The following is a 23,833-nucleotide window of genomic DNA, read 5'->3' as shown; positions in this document are numbered from 1 at the left end:
ATTACACACACTTGATTTTTTTCACATTAAAAACACAGTGGTACTTTTGAATAAATAAATACATTTTGGGGCAATGGAAACTGATATTAAAATATGGGGAAAGGAAAAATTAAGGAAGGAAGAAAATCTGACAAGCCTGATAAAGTTTATGCCATAATATTGACTCTACAAAAGTAAATCTTCATTTGATGTGTTGTAAGCTAAAGAACAAAAGAAAGGAACCCTCAAATTTAATGCCCTACCAATACCAAAATATGTAATGATAGAGCAGCTAGACAATTATGGCAGAGGAAACCAGAGATCACCTTGTTGAAGACATCATGATTTGTGGAAAGTACAGGAAAACTAAATAAAGGTCACCAGACGAGAATTTAAATGTTAATCTTCCCAAATAAAGGTCCATTGTATTGATTATATCACATAACACTGCATGTTCAGTAATTCAAACTATTTTTTAAAAAATTTACATTGAAAACTGCAGAAAAAGTGTTGTGTAGCTTGCAATACTTCATCAATGTCAGGATTTGGAAAAAATATGAATAATTGGAAGAGTTTGTCATTTCACTTTATGCTTGAGATCTATATTTTCTTTTTGTCAAACTATGGTAGAATCACCAACAATACTTATTAATTGTTCGTAGCTATAACACAAACGAAGACACCCATAAAATAAAAGTAATTAATTTCCACATAGAAAGAATGTGTTACAAAACATATAAAAACCAAAGGAAAGTGAGATTCAATATTCATATTAGTAAAAATGTTTTCATGATATGAGGTGTCTCAGCAAGTATCAAGTGACAGACAGGAGGTGCATTTAATAATTAAACAAATTTAAGACCATACAGGGCACATATTATCTGATAACAGATCATAACAACACACCATGGTACCTGGCAACAAATGTAATTGTTTTAGATATTAGAGGGAAAAAGTAAAGAACAATACAAGTACACTAATTTGTTCTGAAATGAAATTCTTACATAATCATTTTGGTGGTGGCTTCCAAGTCAACATTAAACAATAGATAGATATGGCACTATAACCTAGCAGACAGTCAATGGGATGGTACAGAAGCAAACCATCTGAGTAAACACTCAATTACATCTCTTAAAAATTCCGTGTGATTCAGCAAGTAGTATTTTTTGCATGAGAATAGTTGAGACTAATGGGAAATTTATGTGCAAACTTAATTAGTCTGTTGTACAAATAGATGTGTTGGTCATGATATTGTTCACACAAGAGGAATAAGTGATTTAAATTACCTTCTGTTATTGTATGGCGAAGTTGGAGAGCCTCTGATACTTATCCTGCAGCAGTGACTGGATATGTTGACATGTTAGGGTCACATTGTTATGTAGGATGTAAGGTGTCATCTACCACACATCCAGTCTATAAAAAAAGGCATCATCCTTTGCAGGAAAGTTGCAACAGTGCAAGTGTTACAAAAATTTTCACAATTATGGTTGCTGAACTACTTCTCAGAGTAACACACTTAACAATATCTTACTGAAGTACACTAATATTCCACCACAAATTAGCAGCTGTGGGTATTTAGCAAGTTTTCAAAATTCTTATGTGTTACTTCATATCATCTCTTTGATAGTAAAATGTTTTTATTATCTGAGATGTAATGAAATGAAAATGAGAAAGTTAGATCTTACCACTGTACCACATTATTATGTAAATATAGTTTATTAATAACAGTTCTAGTACAGTTTTACATCTCAGTGGTTGAAATTACATTTAGGAACAGGAAAATTAATCTAAATGTTTCTTATTTAAATTGAACTGGAATGCTAGATTTAAAAAAGAAAGTAATCACTGCAGCAAAAAAGTTAAATAATGATTCATATATCAGTAGAAATAATGGCAACAAAAAAATGAAATCAGTTTGGAAAGTGATCAATAGTAACTTAGGAAGAAGCAAAGTGAGAAACAACATTGTTATTAAAACTGAGGACAAAACTATAAATGATCCATTACAAATTGCCAATATATTCAACTGTCATTTTACAAGTGTAGTTCAAAACCTCATACAAACCCAAAGTAGTACAGACATCAGTCATAACATCACATTGAATTCCGAAACTATGTTTTTGTATCCTGTAACAGAATATGAGGTAGAGAATGCCATCAGCAAACTAAAAAATAAATTATCCTGTGGCACCGATGGCATTCCAGACAAAATCATTAAACACAGCAGATATATTTCTCCTCTTCTTGTAGATATAATTAATGCATCTTTCAGTACTGGCACTTTCCCTAGAAAGCTGAAACAATCAATTATAAAACCATTATACAAAAATGGGGATCATTATGATGTAAAAAACTACAGGCCTTTATTAATGTTATCTTGTTTTTCAAAAATTATAGAAAGCGTAATGTATGGAAGACTCTCTACTTTCCTAAAAAAAAAAGTGGAATATTGGTCAATGAACAAAATGGCTTTCGAAAGAATAGATCAACTGAAACAGCTATATACAACTTTCTAAAACTTGTCCTAAATTCCATTGATAATAATGAAGTAAATTGTGGGGTCTTTTTAGATTTATCAAAGGCCTTTGACGTTATTGATCATAAACTACTGCTCGAAAAACTTAGTTGCTATGGACTCCATGGTACTGCTCATGCATGGTTTAAGTCATATTTACCTGGCAGATGCCAGAAAGTAGAAATAGTTCATGATGGAAAGTCATACTTTTCTGGTTATAAGGAAGTTAGTTATGGGGTGCCCCAAGGTTCGGTGTTGGGACCACTATTGTTCTTGATCTTTATAAATGACTTGCCAAACTATTTAACACAAGCTGATTGTGTACTTTTTGCTGATGATACAAATCTCTTTATTAAAGCTCAGAATGAGACTGACCTTAACAGCAAAATTGAAACAACAACAGTTGAAGCAAGTAAATGGTTCAGGGACAACAGTTTATTTGTGAATGAGAATAAAACATTATGGATGAATTACAGACATATTTGAAATAATATGAAGCCCAATATAACTGTGAAGCTAGGCCAACAGAATATACTACAAACGCCAAACACAAAATTCTAAGGAATTTGGTTAGATGAGCATCTAAAATGGGGCAAGCATATACATGTGCTCAATAAAAAGTTGAGTAAATGTTGCTATGTATTTAGAATGCTCAAATATTGCTGCAGTGATCAAACAGTATTGTGTACATATTATGCATTTATGCATAGTCTTTTGCGATATGGTGTCATATTTAAGGGCAATTCAAGTCAGGCAAAACGCTCCTTTATTATTCAAAAACGAGTGATAAGAATCATAAAAGGAGCTGCACCTAGAGATCCATGTAGGGAAATTTTCAAGGAATATAAAATCATGACTCTTCCATCCATTTACATCTATGAAAGTATATGCTTCCTGAAGTCTCACCCCCAGTTTTCTTCTTTAAACAGTGAGTTCCATGATTATACAACAAGACAGAGTAATGAATTTCACAGAGAAGTGCATAAGAAAGCCCATTACAACAAGAGTGCAATATACCACCCAAAAATTCTCTATAGTGCTCTTCCCTTAAAAATAAAAAGGATTCAGCAGCTGAGCAGTTTTAAAAGTGAACTCAAAAGAATGTTAATCAGTAATAGTTTTTACAGTGTTTGTGAATATATGAATTCTTCAGAAAGATAGCGTGCCTTCACCTATCTTATAAGTTACTCGTATACAAACTTGTGTCGTGGGGTAGACTCTTTTATGTACACACAAAAATTAATTAATCTGTCAATATAGAGTGTTATAATCATTGTTTCTTGTTGCTGTCCATTATACACAGAATATATGTAACTTATTTGTGTCCTATATTGTTACAAATGTATATCATGTAAGCTATAATTGTTTTGCCCATATATTTAATTCAGATTGTTCACTGATAGTTTTTACATAATATGTTGTTATTCATATTTTTTCTGTATGTAACATATGACAAATCCCATATCATTGTACATGATAAAACTGGTGCTCAATAAACAAACAAACAAAATAAAATCACTGCTAAGCAATTGAACATTATTATTTCTTACGTTCTCACTTTTTATTCTGATCACTTGGATCACTTTCTATTCTAACAGTTCTGTACAATGGAAGGATTTGTAACAGCAATGGTTGATGAGTGGCCACAGTTGCTGCGCAGAAGAAAAGAGATATTTATTGCTATTGTATGCTTCCTATCATATTTAGTTGGACTGTCCTGCATTTCACAGGTAAATAGTAATTATTAATTAACTATTTATTTGGTGTAGTTGGTTTGATTCCTATTTTATTTAATAACTTAAGACAGATATGTTTCATTGGATTTCAGTATACTGTTTCTTTTATTTTAAATCATAAAATGCTTTTAGGTTCATGCTAAATGAGATATTTTATTTACACATGGGGATAATACCTACCTTAATGCTTCTGTAACGCACATATTGTTTTCCCTTTTCTTTTATTTGAACCCCATATTTCAATAATCAAGATTTATCACAATCATTTTACAGCTGTATCAGTTTTACAAAACATATCTTAGAAACTTATTTTATGACATTTGTGCCTATATTGTACCCTTATTCTGAGATTTGTAACACTCATCTATGCACTGCAAGTGAACAGCTATTATTAGGTCACAGGAGTTGCATTATTGCTTCTCTGTTTGTGTAGGGTAGTTCTCATTGGATGTAATTTAAAAATCCATTTCCTCCTTGTAACTTATATACATTTAAAATACATAATGTACAAAACCAATTCTGATGTCACATTAGCAGACTTATTCTGACTTTACTGAATTTCTTCTTTAGAGAGGCTCTTATATGTATGCCACAGCATAAATGTACTGATTGCAGAATCACTTGTTAAGAGTGCAGTTCATCCCATTCTTACAGATTAGCACAAATGCCTTTAGTATGATGAAGGAATTTAAAATCCAGAGAACAAGGGACACAAAACAGATCACCTTTAAAATTAATAATATAGTTTGATGAATAGCTCTCAAATTAAGGACTGAGATTACACTTAGATGTGAACATCTGTGAAAATGTTGAGACTGTTGTACTTCCTAGAAGTGCAAGACACTATGTGTATAGCCATATTAATCTCATTATCAGTGGGCATGCATGTTATGAAGCCAAACCACTGCAGCCCATAATGTTCTCTGTACACCTGCAAGGACCTTGACTGGAGTGTTCTTCATGCATGTCAGTCTATAACTCTGGAACTAAAGCATCTTTCGTCATCACCTGCAAGCTCTTGCTGTTTTCCAGGTCTCTAGAATTTGGACTTTTATGAGTAAGGTATTAATGACAGGCATTTAAGAAAACACTAACTTTTCTTATCTTAGAGAAGACTGAAGCCACCTCTTGCTTTGAAAGATGAAGTACAACAGAGTTGTTGTGATATTTTAAACACAACTGGTTTAAAAAACAACAATGACTGGCATTACCTGTTGCAACTATGTCATATGGAATAATTCTGTGGAGGTGCCATCCAACACCTGGTTCTGTTCCGCAAGCTCTTCATAGAGCTGAAATAATATTTAATGTTTGTAGGCAATAAATTGTATGACTGTTCGCAGATGATGAGCTATGGTGGACTACACAGATAACTTTACAAAGATAATTTATAAACATTCATAATTCTTTCTTGCACTGGTCTCCCACTAGCAGTTATTCTCTAAATTTAGCCAATGATCTCATCTTCCATCAATCACTAGTAAAAGCTTCACATGTCTATTATGTTAGCTAGAAGATTCTAGTCATCGTTTGTCCAGAAATCAAGTATTGTGAAAGTTTTTTCAGTGCAGCCAAAGTGAAAATTTTGAAGCTCAAATGTTATAACAATGTGGTCACTCATAGTTACATTTTTATTTACTGTCTGGCCACTAATTCTCTCTATAGGTGATCTGCTTGGTAGCTCCAACTGATCTAGTGTAATATGTATAGGTTTCACCATCTCTAAGTAGGCCTATCACATAGTGAAACAGCATCCATCACTTATCTGGGCCACAGAAGCATTTCCAACTAATTTTATCAGAAAATCTAGAAGTGCCACAGTATCTGTAAATATTATGGAGGCATCATGGAGAATCAGAGAATCAGTCCATTTGAACAAATTGTGTATAAATGAGTGATATGGAAGTAACAAAGTATAGCAGTGCCTCTCCTTGTAGTCAGTTAGCACCCCATAAAAAAATGTGTAAATCATGAGAAATTCGAAAGATGTTATGACAACAGACAAGGTTAGAGCTTTTAAGGTAAAAGTTACAAATGGCAAGGAATGAACAGCTAATATTAGTTAACATTAGCGAAATACACAAAAACAACAAAATTGTGAGCATTTGTTTGATATACAGCATCCTCTCACTTGTTAAATTACCTCATCATTATTGTATACAGTTTCCATCCCCTATCTGGGTCTGTTAACAGCATAATCCTCTCCCTCTTTCTCTGTACTCCCATGATACTTCTCTCTTCACTCCGACCCAGTTTTCTCCTCTCTTTTCACAGATTCCTTCACTCCAACAGTCCACCTGTGACTTAGTCTTCTTCTAGGTCTCCTGCCTCCTGTTGTCATTTCACAGAGCTGTCTCAATATTTTGCCAACTCTCATTCTTTTAACATGCCCATACATACTAATTTTGTCTTTTCTTTGGTGTCTTGCTTGGGCTTCTATTTCATTATTTCTCTCACCATCTTATTCCTTACTCCATCTACTCTAGAGTCCTATTCTGCTTCTCTGAAATTTCATCTCACAAACCTGTATCCTGCTCACTTGCCTTTTCTTCATTATTCGCATTTCTGATGCTTGCACGAGTACTGGGGCATAATACACTTGGTATAACATTTGCTAACTTTTTGGTGGTATGTCATTGCTCCAGACCAAGCTTCTGACACTCTACAGTAGGCCATGGGCTTTCCTTCTTGTTTACCTTATTATTCCTGCTGGAGTCTTCTACTATGCTCATTAGTTACTTGAAACTCCCCATGTTCCTTAGCACTTGCCCTATAGTGCTTACACACATTACTACTCTCATCTTAAGCCTTATTGTCACCACCATTTCACACTTCCATCCTCTCCCACTACTTCCCCCTACACTTTAAGGCTTTCTTCTACCTCTCCTTCTCCATTTTCATATGTTACTGAATCATCTGCAAACATCATTGCACTTTATATTTTCCCCTCCTTTTCTCCCTGCCATTCCTGTCATTATCTAATCCATAAGGTGATGAAAAGTAGAGAAGATAGTGCACTCCCTTGCTTCAGCCCTCTTTCCTGTTCAGACAGTCTTCTCTTTTCTACTTTTACACAACTCACAATTCCTTGATAAATGACCTTTATTTTTCTTGTAGTAAGCTATCCAATGCCCTTTTCTCAAGGATTTCCTATATCTTGCTTGTCAGTGTCCTAGAACACCACCTCACCATGATCATAGTGTCTCTCTTGAAGATGCCTTACACTAAAAATTAGATATATCACATGAGTCCCTTTTTCCAGTTTTCATGTATCCTTTTATTCTTTCCATACTATTCTCATGACCCCATAGAACCACTGCACTTTGACAATGCCAGTTGCTCGCACCACCTCCACGTTTACTTCATTGAGTTCAGATGATTTTCCTTCTTTCTTGATCTTTATGACTTCCTCTACTTCTGTCCAGGTTAGATTTATCTCTACATGCCCTGGACCCTCATTTTCCTCATCAAAATTCCTGATTGGGTTTAGTAACTCTTCAAAATATTCTTTTAACATTTCCTTGATTTCCTGTACATTCTCAATTTCCTTTCCTTCTTTATTGATCATCCTGACATTACCCATCATGCCTCTCTTCTTAGCCGTAACTCTGCCACCTTCTTACTCCATTCACTTTCATCTTCCATCATTTTGGCCAGTATCATATTATCTGCTAATCGAGCATGGAAGTTTATACTTTAAATATGACCAGTGACAAACTTTCAATGAAGTATTTCTTGCTACAAGTAATTTTGGGAGACTGGAATACTCATCTCATATTTGGTAGTCCTCCATGTAGAAGACAGGATGTAAATCTGTCTGGGTGGCCTGAGTAATCATAATTTATGGGATCAGAGTTTCCTAAAAATTAACACCAATTCACAACTTCTTGGTCTTTATTATGAATTTCCTCCACTTCATCATAAGCAATAGCAACACAGAGTGGCCACGCTGTTTGAGGCACCATGCCACAGATTGCACAGCTCCTCCCGCCGGAGGTTTGAGTCCCCCCTCAGGCATGGGTATGTGTGTTGTTCTTAGCATAACCTAGTTTAAGTAGTGTCTAAGTCTAGGGACAGATATCCTCAGCAGTTTGGTCCCTTAGGAATTCACACACACACACACACACACACACACACACACACACACACACACACACACACACACACACACACACACACACACAAGGAATAACAAAACGCACAACAACAACTAAAACCTCTCCCCTCCTGTCTCAGCAGCTTGTGTATACATTTCTTTTTTAAGAATGAAGTAAACAAAACAATAATTATTGGAACTGCAAAATACATTACTTACAACTAAAAAAGTTAATCAAAAAAGTTCTTGCACAGTAGTTTTACATGAAATAAATTGTCAAATTGATATGTAGTGGTTGTAATTGTAAATTTCATAATTTACTGTGTAAAATAATCTCTTATATCTGATCAAGTAATGCAAAATACAAAATTTTGATTTTCTCCTTAATAACAAACTGGCTTTTGTGGATAACATTTCCATGACTTCCAGGCATTGATATACTCATTAAACTGGTTTTTTATGCAGTGAACAGACTTTGGTGAAATATGAAAATATGATATCTATTTACAATAAATTTCATAAGCTTGTAATTAAGAGGTCAATATAATAGAGAGAAACATTCCACGTGGGAAAAATATATGTAAAAACAAAGATGATGTGACTTACCGAACGAAAGCACTGGCAGGTCAATAGACACACAAACAAACACAAACACACACACAAAATTCAAGCTTTCGCAACAAACTGTTGCCTCATCAGGAAAGAGGGGAAGGAGAGGGAAAGACGAAAGGATGTGAGTTTTAAGGGAGAGGGTAAGGAGTCATTCCAATCCCGGGAGCGGAAAGACTTACCTTAGGGGGAAAAAAGGACAGGTATACACTCGCACACACACATATCCATCCACACATATACAGACACAAGCAGACATATTTAAAGACAACCCTTTGTCTTTAAATATGTCTGCTTGTGTCTGTATATGTGTGGATGGATATGTGCGTGTGTGCGAGTGTATACCTGTCCTTTTTTCCCCCTTAAGGTAAGTCTTTCCACTCCCGGGATTGGAATGACTCCTTACCCTCTCCCTTAAAACCCACATCCTTTCATCTTTCCCTCTCCTTCCCCTCTTTCCTGATGAGGCAACAGTTTGTTGCGAAAGCTTGAATTTTGTGTGTGTGTTTGTGTTTGTTTGTGTGTCTATCGACCTGCCAGTGCTTTCGTTCGGTAAGTCACATCATCTTTGTTTTTACATATAATTAAGAGGTCAGTTACATAAGTTCCTTTTACTGTGGTTCTACATGGACTAAATTACTAAATTAATATATAATAATTATTATCTTGGATTTTCTGGTTTTCTGCGCAAAATAGTATTTTATGTCAGATCCAATAATGCAAAACAAATAATACTGATTTTCTTCTTAATTACTATTTGGGTTTTGTAGCAGACATTTTCTTAAGTTCCAAATACACTCCTGGAAATGGAAAAAAGAACACATTGACACCGGTGTGTCAGACCCACCATACTTGCTCCGGACACTGCGAGAGGGCTGTACAAGCAATGATCACACGCACGGCATAGCGGACACACCAGGAACCGCGGTGTTGGCCGTCGAATGGCGCTAGCTGCACAGCATTTGTGCACCACCGCCGTCAGTGTCAGCCAGTTTGCCGTGGCATACGGAGCTCCATCACAGTCTTTAACACTGGTAGCATGCCGCGACAGCGTGGACGTGAACCGCATGTGCAGTTGACGGACTTTGAGCGAGGGCGTATAGTGGGCATGCGGGAGGCTGGGTGGACGTACCGCCGAATTGCTCAACACGTGGGGCGTGAGGTCTCCACAGTACATCGATGTTGTCGCCAGTGGTCGGCGGAAGGTGCACGTGCCCGTCGATCTGGGACCGGACCGCAGCGACGCACGGATGCACGCCAAGACCGTAGGATCCTACGCAGTGCCGTAGGGGACCGCACTGCCACTTCCCAGCAAATTAGGGACACTGTTGCTCCTGGGGTATCGGCGAGGACCATTCGCAACCATCTCCATGAAGCTGGGCTACGGTCCTGCACACCGTTAGGCCGTCTTCCGCTCACGCCCCAACATCGTGCAGCCCGCCTCCAGTGGTGTCGCGACAGGCGTGAATGGAGGGACGAATGGAGACATGTCGTCTTCAGCGATGAGAGTCGCTTCTGCCTTGGTGCCAATAATGGTCGTATGTGTGTTTGGCGCCGTGCAGGTGAGCGCCACAATCAGGACTGCATACGACCGAGGCACACAGGGCCAACACCCGGCATCATGGTGTGGGGAGCGATCTCCTACACTGGCCGTACACCACTGGTGATCATCGAGGGGACACTGAATAGTGCACGGTACATCCAAACCGTCATCGAACCCATCATTCTACCATTCCTAGACCGGCAAGGGAACTTGCTGTTCCAACAGGACAATGCACGTCCGCATGTATCCCGTGCCACCCAACGTGCTCTAGAAGGTGTAAGTCAACTACCCTGGCCAGCAAGATCTCCGGATCTGTCCCCCATTGAGCATGTTTGGGACTGGATGAAGCGTCGTCTCACGCAGTCTGCACGTCCAGCACGAGCGCTGGTCCAACTGAGGCGCCAGGTGGAAATGGCATGGCAAGCCGTTCCACAGGACTACATCCAGCATCTCTACGATCGTCTCCATGGGAGAATAGCAGCCTGCATTGCTGCGAAAGGTGGATATACACTGTACTAGTGCCGACATTGTGCATGCTCTGTTGCCTGTGTCTATGTGCCTGTGGTTCTGTCAGTGTGATCATGTGATGTATCTGACCCCAGGAATGTGTCAATAAAGTTTCCCCTTCCTGGGACAATGAATTCACGGTGTTCTTATTTCAATTTCCAGGAGTGTATATTGCTTGGTATGATATATATATATATATATATATATATATATATATATATATATATATATATATTTTTTAATGAAATGCATAAGTTCCATCAAAATACGAAAATATGCTGTTTGTTTACAGTTAATTTTGAGAAACTAGTTTTGAAACCCTACTCTGTTACTTGGTTTACTCACAAAGCTTTCAAGGTGTCATTAACATAGAAGAATTCCACCATACAGTTTGTAGCAATATGCATAAGTAAAATATGCAGAGATGTGAGACATTTGGTATTGGGTTGTTTACTAATATGTGGTGCTGTAATATTCTGTTAATCTATGTGATTTGTCCCATTACACCATTCTTCCATCCCTTTTCTGCTACCTCTCTCTTAGTTACTTTCTTCTTATCAGTGTATTCCTTTCATGCTTTCTCTGTTCTCTCCTGAAACCATACACAAAATACATTTTTTTTTTCAATTTCCTCCTTTACTGTACCATTCCACCAGGGAGTTTCATTCCACCTTTTCTTATCACTGGTTCTCCCACTCTCTTTCTCTGCTGCTTCTGCCATTGTTATTTTGAACCTTCCCCATTCCTCGTCTACTGATGGCTTTTCATTCCTTCTCTTCAGCAGACTATCCAACTTGTGTTGCATGTACTTGCAGAATTTCCATATCTTTCCCATTCACTTTCACTCTGACCTTCATCACCCTGGCAAACATTCCCTTCACCTCCTCTTTCAACCCCCCCTCTCATAACTAGTTTCATTCCATGTCTTACTTCTTCTTTATTTCCACTCCAATACAGTCTATGTGCACTCCTCAGTTCCCTACTTCCTTTATTCTTCCACCTGAATCTTGACATTTCTAGAATATCCAGACTCCTGTCAGTGTCTGTATGTCAAATGTACCAAATCTAAGTCCTTGGCAATAACTGGGTAATCTTCCATTATTTTCATTCTTTGCAAGGCTTGTGACATGTTTGAAAGCACATATTTTCTCTACTCTTGCTTTCTAAGCCTGTCTTAGCTGGGTTTGTTAATTGAGTCTTCTCTCCACCTACTTTTGTCCATGGGAGGTATCTAACTTCCTTCCTACCCTTCAACAGTCAGGAGCTGCTGATGAACATTTCGCAGTCCATCATCTATATGTGCACTCTGTAGGGTTAAGGCAGCACTGAGTGAAGTATGATAAATGTAATATACATACAGTGATATATTTAACATCCATATTTATCCATTCTCTATAATTTATAATGGGAAAAGCACGATAGATGCAGCTGCTCTTCTGTAGCCTGCACATCTGCAGCAGTTCCACATATGGGAGTGTGTTCTTTCCCACACCCTATATATTTTGGTTTCTAACATTTCTTTCACTTCCTCTGTTTCTTCTAAAAATAATAAAATGCCTGAAATAGGGCCACAGCTGTATAATGTAGAAATTTTGGAATATTTTATGAGTTTTTTTCATCTGTAAACAGAGCCAAATGTGTTCCATTCCACCAAGCACAGGGGCACAATGCTTAGCAATCTGGACGTACACTTGTGACTTGAATCCCTGTCCAGTCATCCATATTTAGATTTTCCAAGGTTTCACTAAATCAATTAAGACAATTGCAAGGATGGTTTCTTTGAAAATGGTCACCGCTGATTTCTTCCCCATCCTTCTCCTGTCCAATCTTGTGGTCCATCACTAATGGCCTCATCATCTGTGGTATGTTAAACTCTGATTTACTTTTCTGTGTTTTCTCCTGTTCCCTCCAGCACAAACTATGTGTAACTGCTGTCATTTATGCTGATGGTCACTAATATGTGCTTGTTTGTTTGAGTTTTAATGCAACAGCTATTGCCCACAAATGAATCTTATTATCTAGATGTGTATAGCTTACAAATTTAGCTTATGAGAGCTCTGATTACAATATATATTTTCCTATTCTGAATAAAAGTTTGAAGAAACAGTCATTCACTAGAAAGAGAATAGGAAGATGAAACAATAGGAATCATATGGTTTCAATGTGTTTTAAAAAGCTTTTTCCAGTTCATTGTGGGATGATATAGCAACCGGTGACAAATGTTTTTAAGAGATAAACAGTCTTGGCTGTTTCGCAACCAAGATTGTTCATCTCTTCAAAAAAGTTTTAAAAAGGCCTGTTTTTCTTAAAAAGTTTTGATGCCCAGGACACTCTCCAGAAAAACAGCCTCCTATTTCTCATTACACATGAATCTATAGTTTGAAAGATCAGGACACATTTCTATTTGTATGCTGTAATGGTAGCCACAGTTCCCATTGTTGAGAACTGTACTCCTTTGTGTGTTAACAAAAAAATAATTTAGTGAAATCATTGAATTACGAGCCATTCACAAAATTGATTAATGTATATTGATTCTTTTGTTGCTCTAGGGAGGAATGTATGTATTTCAAATATTGGATTCATACGCAGTCAGTGGATTCTGTTTATTGTTCCTGATATTCTTTGAATGCATTGCAATTTCCTGGGCATTTGGAGTGAATCGCTTTTATGATGGAATAAAGGATATGATTGGTTACTACCCATTCATGTGGTGGAAGTTCTGTTGGACTATAGCTACTCCATTTATATGTGTGGTAAGAATTTACCTTCAGTTCCATATTTTTTGTTTTGCTTGTTGCCCTCTTATAAATTTGGCATATTTTGTTTTCAGACAGAAATAATAATAAGAATTTAACATATTTTCAATGTCGAAATGATATTTACTACCAAATGCTTCATGGTTGTTGCTTGTTTGTTTTGTTTGTGTAAAAGTAATAAAGAGGCTAGTGGAAGAAATTCCATTAGCAGGCAGAAACTGGAGCAGAGATAAGACAAAGTGCACTGAATACTGATTTTTTGCTTCCTGCTAAACAGTAACACATAGTTCAAAATAAATATCCAACTTCTTGGTTTCATGGCTTTCACTGCTGTTAAATATTATTCATTATTAATTTGAATCTATTTGACTCTTGAACCACATAAAAATAATTTTGAAATGTTTTCGAACTTTATGACCATACCTCTGCACAACATAAACACTGTGCAGGATGAGTCTGAACCATACCAATAACCTTTCACAGATCAGTGAATGTTGCTTGGTGAATCCTTTGATAAAAGAAACCCCTGGTCTCCATGGTGATGTTATAGAGTAGTTCATTCAGTTTGTTTCCTTTGAACTTTATTGCATTGACAATGCTTGCACATCTGTGGAAATACATGTGAAATGAAATTTGTGTTGTGTTTTTAAGGAAAACAATTCCACTGATTCACAATACTAACAGATGAAAATATTGTTGCCCCCTTAGATTGCAATTTTGTCCTGCTCAATGTGGTTTCAAGTCTTGTTTCCCTTAGTGTTAGTTCTATGTAAGCAGACTTGACCAATAGCCACCTTATTTGTAGAGCTGCTGGGCAATTGAGGAGTTACTGTGGGTAGCAGTTCCCACAGCTATGGCAAACTCAGAGCAGTACCTTCGCATATGTACATAGGTGACTGGGTACATCTGAACACATTGTTAAACATGAGAGGTGGTAGTCTTGCCTTCACAGGGTGAAACATTACATGATTATGTGAATATAATCCAAAGAACTGTTTTCAGAATAATACCTGTATTATGTATGGCAGATGTAAACAATGTAACTGGTGGACTTCCCACTTCAAGCAGAGATAGCAAACTATATCCTAAAGCAATTTGTAGAAAATCACCTTTGTCCTGCATATGTGTTTTACACAGGTGAAGCCATATTTCAAAAATATGGCATGTTCTGTGATTTGAATACCTATGTATGGAATAAAAAAAACTTATATACACTGGTATATCAATCCTGTCAGAACTATTATTTTCAATAGTTTCATGATATTATCATACATATTTCCCAACAGACTGAATGAAATAATCTAAAAGATGTTTCCTGAACATTTCCTACCTGAGTTTGTAGAAGATGTGCCACTGACAGTTTGGTTTCAAAATTGTGGGGCAACAGAATTCTTTGCACTTTACACTATAAATCACATTTACATTCAGTTTTGGCAGTGATGGATTGATCTGGTGGTCTCAATCCATAACCACCTCCGTCAGCAGACATGACATCAATGGATTTTTTTTATTCTGGGGTGAAGTGTCTAGTTTATGACTTTCAGATCAATATTCCCATTGACTTTTCTGCTATTTTTGTCACAGTCATTAGAGTTGCATGCCAGCCTTTTGGGCTTCTTGAGCATGTAAGATTATTCATGGTGTGTTACTATACAATCTGTCATGATAATAGTGGTTGGCATTTTGAACAACTCCTGCTTTGTATTGTACAGTAACAGGTTTTTTGCATTTTTTTCATTTGTTCATTTTCATTATTTGTTACTGCAAGCATGATTGTGTCCCAGCATTGTAACAGTTCAATGCTGAAAGTGAAGAGGTAAAAGTGTATTTAAATCTGTTGTCAAAACTGAGTATAAATATCAACAGAAATGTTTTCTTCACAAGACACATTTTATAATACATAAACTTACACCATTTGGCCGGTGATATCAGGATATGGTTACAAAAGTATTGAGGTAACAGACTGGACAAATCAGTCTAGCCACTGATTACCAAAAGTTGCTTATTTGATAACACTCAACAACAAAAGTCTGGCTGTGTTTATTACACTTTATTATGTAATTTATAAGATTACCAGTTTTGGCTCTCTGCCATCATCATATTGGTTAAATCTAAATGTAAAAATGCTAATAGAACATTAGAGATATAATATGGCTGAAGCTAAAGTTTACAGAAAAAAGTCTAGTGGTACATAATAAAGATAACATGGCTGATTACCATAACATGCCATAAGGAGTATATTAATATGAGCATCAGTGTTGAATGCTTTCTATATGCTCGGTGCTAGAAGCAGCCTTAGTGCAGCCTATACTTATGAAAACATGTGAGGGTGCTAGTGATGAGATATCACAAGAGTCCAGCATCACAGATTCAAAAATTTTAAAATAGGATATTCAAATGGTTTCACATAAAGTATAGAGCAAAATGCAGCAACAATATATATACTTAAAATCAGAATAAAATGTGCAAAAGGTAAATAAGCAACTTATAGAAAACCTTTTAGCGCCACTAAGTAAATGAAACAAGATATTGTGTGAAAACTGATTTAATGAAACAGCAACTATTTACTTCAATGGCTATCAACACATTCAGAGGACAGTCTGGACTTCAGCCATTTTGAGCCTATTATGTTCTGTTAGTGCCTTTTCCATTATGTTTTAACAGATATGATAATGGCAGGGAGCCAAAACAAGTAATACTGTGAATTATATAATAAAGTGTGATCAAGATGGACAGTTATTAATAAAGTGCCATATATGATTGCTGACAAGTATACAGAATTTGTCTTCAGCTGATAAAAAAATCTGGCCAACCCCTAAAAATTTGTTAGTAGACTTCAGGCATTTTCTATGCATAACAGCATATATTTTAATAGTCGTTTACAGATTCATCAAGATCTCGATTATATACCCCAATACACTTTCAGCAGTTCCAGTGAATGACGTGTACTACATCACTGTGGCTATCATGCTCAATGAGCAATTTTTATGAAGAACACATCCCATTGTTTGCAAATGCAGTCCCACCTGTTAAAGTATAAGCATATCCACACTGACTTAATGCATGAGGTATGTTTCCATAGTTGAATTTCAGTCAGTTAACTGTAGTCTGCTGTAGGGGACTAGAATGTTGCATGCTGCAGAAAATTTCAACAGCAAAGGTCTACGAAGCCTGCTGTCAGGCAAGTATCTCATCATCTTTCAAAATTAACACCTGTCACAATCTAGGTCCTGAAGAGAAACTTGAATCATTAGAGAAAATAAAACAAACAGCACTGAGAATCACCCTAATTGGATGCACAAGTGCCTAACAGTTTTGTGGATGCCACTTTCTTCTCCTTAAGCTGTAAATTCTGATTTATTTATTTATTCTTAGTACAGCCACTAGCATGTAAATGCCCTTTTGGAGACAGTAGGAAAAACAGCTTCTGAATTATTACTTACTGTGGTATGAGGTGATCCAGTCTTTGTTTTCAGTAGTCCTTAATTCTGGTGATATATTTTGTTGGCCTGTAGAATCACTCTTTGAATAAATAAGCTCCAGTTCAATTCAGAGCTTCCTTTCTGGTGCATGTGCAACAATATCAGAAGATATACCTTTGCACTTTGTTCAAATAAACTACTTGCAATAGATAAAACAAACTATACTTCCAAGCAACAGAAGTCACTGGATTACTCATATGCGTACATCTTAGTGTATAGTAATGTAAACAATCCCCAAAAACAAATATGCAAATACTTGATAATCTTGCAATAAATCAGAGAATGGAAAAGAGAAAATTACAGACCTCAAAATACGTAAAGCTGATGGGACTTTATATTACTGACATTGTTAAAATTGGATATAAAATTTAAACTGCAGAGTTATCTCTGCTATTTATAATAATAAGTGTTTACAAGCTTTATCTCCCCAATAGCTACTTCTGGGATTTGTGGAGGCTCACTGGCTCCATGTCAATTCTACGCAGTGGCTTAATGATCAAGGCCACCATGATGGCCAGCCTCAATGTGGCTTTCAGATGGTTTCTCACATCTGACTATGTGGATATAAGTTTGGAACCTATGGTCCATCTCACTCACATGATTTGCAAACATTTCAAAAAACATTTGCACATTTTCATACTGAATAATGCTACATACAGACACAAAGTGTACAAAAATTCCTTCCCAGGGGAAAGGGGATGGTGATAAGAAGGGCAACCATCCACCCTCTACCACTAGCTTACCAAATCCAATAATTAACATGACAACCCCATGAAAATAAAGGATAAAGAAGAAAAAAAGAAAACTAGTCTACAAGTTTTATGTAGTTTGAAACCAGACTTTAATAGACACTTTGATTCTCTTAGGGTTGTTTTGTAAGAGAAAAAGTTCAGATACATTAATTGATTTCGTATACTGCAAAGTGAAAATTCAGTCTGTAGGGTGAATATTATATCATCCAGTATAATTTTAGTTCAGCTACTAAAGAAATGAATATTAACTTCTATTAATAGTTCATTTCCTGTATGTCAATAAAGAATTATTAAAATTTGTGTTAGAAAATTTAACAGATTTCTTCTGTATCTCATATTTGCAGCTTTATGTTTATGACACTCTATTTTTATTTCAGGGTGTTTTCATATTTAACCTTGTTCAATGGACACCAATTAAATATCTGGATTATGAATATCCATGGTGGAGCCACTTCCTAGGTTGGATTACAGCTTTGTCATCAATGTTGTGCATACCAGGATATATGATTTATCTGTGGCTAAAAACACCTGGTGATTTTAGAATGGTAAATATTCAGTAATGGCTAAAGATGGTGTCTCTAACTGGTTGTAGTTAAATTTTACTCTTTTGGTGTAAGGTGTTTCTGTGATAAATTCCTCATATCAGTGGCCTTAGCCATCATCCTGATTTGAGTTTTTCACTTTGCTAACTCAATTTAGACAATTGTGAAGGCACTTTTTTTCCAGATTTATTTCCAAGGCTTTGTTTCTGCCACCATTGCTTTCCATTCATGACTGTAATGCTTATTCCACTAGATGCATACTAATACAAACTGCCTTAATTGGATAATAATTTATGAATTAAAATTCTTCCTATAATTTATAATGACAGCAAATACAATGTGTTCAAGAATTCCCATTGCATACTTCCAGGACTTGTAGAAGGGAATGAGTACATAATATTTTGACTAGAAAATCATGTTCTGAAATGTACTGTTTCCATGCTATAGCTATTTAAAAACATGTTTGCTAGCTAGGCATGCAACAGGGTAGTCGTGGTGGGTGGTGGTTATGTCAGATTGGTTGATGACTTTTGACATCTAACATACCTCCCTGACCTGGTTTGAGCCTCATTCATGTGTCTGTGAGTGTTAGAGTAACATGTTTGACATGTGCAGAAAAGACTGACATGACCCTTCTGATTGGCAAAGCTGACAGTAATGGAAGAGTTGCTCATCGCCTTTATCAATAGCACTCTTCACAATATCTGATTTCATTGCATACCCTTTTCACCACAATTGCACATCTAGTTAGAGAAAGGATGCATTCACCATCAAGAGGCATGACTGTGGTGGTCCAAGGAGATGCCACACACCCAAATTGGAAGATGCCATACTGGACCACATTGAAGAGGGCCCACCAACAAGTATACAAGCAGTTTCTTTAGCTACTAATAAGTGGAATTGTAAAACAAGTGATGTACTGGGTCATACCTAAACAATTTCTTGTAAAAGTGGTTGTGTCACCAACATGTTTTGAAATGGTTGTAGCATGGAAACAGTATGTTCCTGGACATGGGTTCTAATTCAAAGTATTATCTACTTGTTCCCCTCTACAAGTTCGAGAAGTATATAATGGGAATTTCTGAACACTCTATATAACAAAGAGTTAATTCAGCACAAAAATTATAAATGTTATCGCGCGCGCACACACACACACACACACACACACACACACACACACACACACACACACACACACACACATACTCATGCATCTTTTATATATAAATAACAATAATGACTAGTGATTTTACTAGTAAGATAGGATACTGTTGCGACGGAAGGCTTTATCTGCCCAATTCTAAAACTTTATGAGTGAAGTACAGATCTAACAGTAGCTTTCAAAATGGCGGAAGTCTGATGTGTTAGATTGTCAAGTTTCCCACAATCATAGTACTGAATGATGTGCTGCTTTTCTTTCATGATTTCCAACCTCATGACACTAGGCAGAAGCATTATTTGCTTCTCAATACAGTAAGTACAAACATTTGTAAGAGAAGAGTGTATCATACTGGCATAATGCTGTACAATCACATGCCATCCTATCTGAAACAGATGCAAAATTTACAAAAGTTTAAAGTGAAACTGAAAGAGTACTTGCTTGACCACTGCTTCTATTCTGTTTCCGAGTTTTTCGAGTACCAGAAAAGTATAGTGTAACTGCTCAAATATTCTTAACCAGTCTATCATTTTATTTCATTATATTAATTTTGTGATCAATATTCAACAGGTACTGAATAATTTTTAATTATTTATCTTTTCAAAACAACAATGTGTATGATGTTGTATATACTGTTCCAGCCTGACTTGTCCTACATCGTTTGTGCAAAATATGTACCTAAACACAATTTACAGGACCAATAAAGAAATACAAACGAATACAAATACAATACATAAATATACTTTTGACAAATCCAAATAATAATAATAATAATAACAATAAGAGAGAGAGAGGGGGGAGGGGAGGTTTGATTTAATGATAGGCACCCATTCTTAACAACAGCTAAATATAAATGTTATAACTATTGCTTTCAGAATTAATAATTAAAAATTTATGTACAGGAATTGGTAAAAAGAGGCACTGAACAGAAAAATGTACCAATGTTCACCATTTTAGTAATTATGTATACTAATCTATAAAATTAAACAGCATTTTTGAAAATTAAGAGTAACATATTGATCTTAGTGTATTAATCATTCATGGCATGTACCATGTTCTCTTTCAGAAAATGAAACTGTTGGTACGAATAGAGGATGACATTTCCACATTACGTGAGAAAATGACAAGCGGAGTGTCGGATATAAGTTCATTATAATGAAGACCAATGATTTACTAAACTAAATAAAACTCTGTGTCCAAAAACAGTGAAGAAGAATGAAATTATTTGTGAAGTGACAAAACAAAATGTTGTGTTCATAAGCGGTAGGGTATTTACATGAAAGTGTCTTCCATTGTAACACCAGAGTTTATCTAGTGTTCTAGAGTCAAGACAGCAGAATGGATTCATCTCAGTTAATTAGAAAATGCTTGATAATATACCTGTGTTAGTGTACATAAACCTCAAAAATGGAATCGAAGCAAATGCGGTACTTCTTTTCACAAATGTGATGTGTATCGCATTGGACATACGACATGGATGGGGAATGGAAGATTCATGCATTCTCTACAAGCACTTAAGGGAATAGAAACAGCGGAATTAAACATGTACAAATAAATGTTATGAGTGTTTTTAAATGATATTTGAGTAATTGATAATGTGGCTGTTGCTGCTGCTGTTGTTTATACATGTACTTCTAGTGCATCTGTGTTAAAATAAGATTTCTGATCAATGTATCTCATAGTTTAAGAACAACCTCACTATTCATATCATTTTTCATTCATCAGAACAGAAGTTACATGCCACATAAACCAGATGTGGAAAATATGGAACAACCTCCACGTAAATAGAAAAATTAAAACGTCAAAAGTGGCCTACTTTTGTTCAGTAAGAGCATTTGTTAGAAGTATATTAGTGTTTCCTTTATTTGCAGAAACAAGAAAAATAATTTCAAGTAATGTTTTATTTATTTCATTTTGTACATTAAATCTGTTTCTGTGTGCTGTTGACAATCATAGTACCCATTCACCTCTCCTGCATTTTTATGTTTTGACATTTTAATAATGGACAATTCTTTGTAATTTTAATAAAACTTTTTTAATGTAAAGCTTTTCTATATCCTCCAATGAATTTGAACAACTGAAGGGCTCTAGATGAATGTAATTATCCTTTCACTTCACTTATTCCTCTGGTTATTCGTGTGTGTGTGTGTGTGTGTGTGTGTGTGTGTGTGTGTGGGTGGGTGGGTGGGTGGGCGCGTGTGCATGTTAGCACCAAATTTTATTTCCCACAACGTAAACAGGAACAGGTTTTTTATTTTAAAAAAAGAAATTTGAAAGATTAAGTTCATTGTGTGTTTCCAGACGCACTGATAGCAGATCTATTTTCACTATCTGATCAACATAAAGATCTCATCAAACTGCAGTGAGTTGTTCTACATGTGGCATCAATTTGTCATGTCACTGTAGCAATGACATAGACAAGTGATACATTTTAGTATCACTGCAATAGTGGTATTCATTGTTTTACTTGTGCTGGCTTATTTTAGACAGTATCATATCCTAAGCCGAGGAAGTGGACCTTTATTGACATGATATGAACTGAAAGTACCTTGGCATGTGCTAAGCATCACCAGTTCAAATTTACTACAAAAATTTTTAATTCTCACTATAAGTCTAAAAACTGAAAATTATTACAGCTATAATTACATTTACTTCAAAACAGAGATTTTTTTCATGCCATGCTGTAGGGAAATCATGCAAAAGCTGCCTGAAGATTATTAGTGAAGGAATGAAATAGGAATGCACTTTTTAGATGAAAAAGGTTGGTTTCATTAAACAGAAGCTGCCATGAAAAATTATAGATGTTATTCATCAAAGATACAAAATAAAAAATATATATTGTCTCCATCTTATAACATTTAAATGGTTAAAATATTTCATAACAAGTTGTTAAGGTAAATATTACATTTAAACTTCTTACTTTCTGTTGGCACTTACATCATCTCTATTGTAAATAAAAACTGTATATTTGTATGGCCACTTATATATTCTGGACAATATTGTAAAAATTTATTAATAGAAAAAAATATGTGTGGCATTATTACAGAGTAGATGTCAGAGAGAACATGGACTTGTTCTACATGTGGTTTCAGTCTGTCATGTCATTGTAGCAATACCACATTCCAGAGACTCTTTTTAGTATTACTATAACAGTATTATTCATCAGTTTACTTGTGCTGACTCATTTTAGGCACCATCATACCCTATCAAAAAAGAAGGAATAAAGCATCAAGGTATCAGCAGTTGTGATACAGTTCAAAAGAACTTAAAGGTAATACTAAATTGAGATAAGTGATATGAAGTATGCATTATACAATGTATTAAGTGGAATGTATTGCATAATCATTTTCATTCTGTACAGTATCCCTCAAATAACAAGTTCACAATAGTTTGTGACATTACAAATACTATTGTAATGTCATCATTTGTAGACTATTCAAAATTTACTGGCAACTTTTAAGTCTACAATTTTAAGTACCTACTGTGTAATTTTTTAAATGTATCTGATCTTGCAGATTGCATGATACTGTTTTATGTACACAGAATCATGCACTTCAGAAATCTATAATATCCTTCAGACTATTTCGTAAGCTTAATGAACATAAAATAATTCAATTCATTTACTGATGATGTAAAATATTACCATGTTGATAATCTGCAGAAAAACTGAAACTGCATGAATGAGGTGAAAATTATTCAATTATTTAACAAGGATGAGTTTACTTTCAAGGATGAATATTTTTCTTAATTTCTATGCTGGTGTATCACAAAATAACTAAGCTTGTTTTGGAAAATTGGTTCTTTAAGACTGAATTGCTAATTTTGAAACTCAAAAATTGAATTGATAATTTAGTTTGTATTATAACTGGGAATATTTCTGAAATAGGACTCCTTCAATAAATTCATTCTAACAGATTTAACAGTTTCCTTATAATTAAGTTGTGTTTAATAGCAAAAATATCATTGGTAGCACTATAACATGCAAAAAAGTAACAAGAGCTTTTATCTGCAGTCTAAATTGTGGGAATATTTTGACATTGATTTTTCTATCATGTAATAATTCCAAGGACAAGTGAAGTATTTTACTGATCTCTATCAGTCTCTTTACAACAGCACACACCACATGTTTTGTTCATAAATACAGCAACTATGACTCT

The 23,833-nt window shown here is 35.6% G+C and overlaps 1 protein-coding gene across 2 annotated transcripts in view; it reads left to right on the top strand.

Annotated features, from left to right (window-relative positions):
• LOC126249659 (sodium- and chloride-dependent GABA transporter 1) overlaps positions 1–23,283 on the top strand; it is a 409,464-nt gene extending 386,181 nt beyond the window's left edge. Inside the window, exons 10-13 of one of the 2 annotated variants that reach the window (XM_049951338.1) lie at positions 4,093–4,224; positions 13,535–13,738; positions 18,353–18,520; positions 20,743–23,283. In XM_049951338.1, coding sequence (XP_049807295.1) covers positions 4,093–4,224; positions 13,535–13,738; positions 18,353–18,520; positions 20,743–20,832 — 594 coding nt within the window. In that variant the 3' untranslated portion in view covers positions 20,833–23,283. The remainder of the gene's footprint in view (positions 1–4,092; positions 4,225–13,534; positions 13,739–18,352; positions 18,521–20,742) is intronic. The other variant, XM_049951339.1, reaches the window with a different exon arrangement.
• Positions 23,284–23,833: the final 550 nt, after the last annotated feature.

This window comes from Schistocerca nitens, chromosome 3, assembly GCF_023898315.1.
Source record: "Schistocerca nitens isolate TAMUIC-IGC-003100 chromosome 3, iqSchNite1.1, whole genome shotgun sequence".
In the NCBI taxonomy this organism is placed as follows: Eukaryota; Metazoa; Arthropoda; class Insecta; order Orthoptera; family Acrididae; genus Schistocerca; species Schistocerca nitens.
Note: the sequence above shows the minus strand (reverse complement) of the source record. Positions and strands in the feature narration are given on the sequence as shown.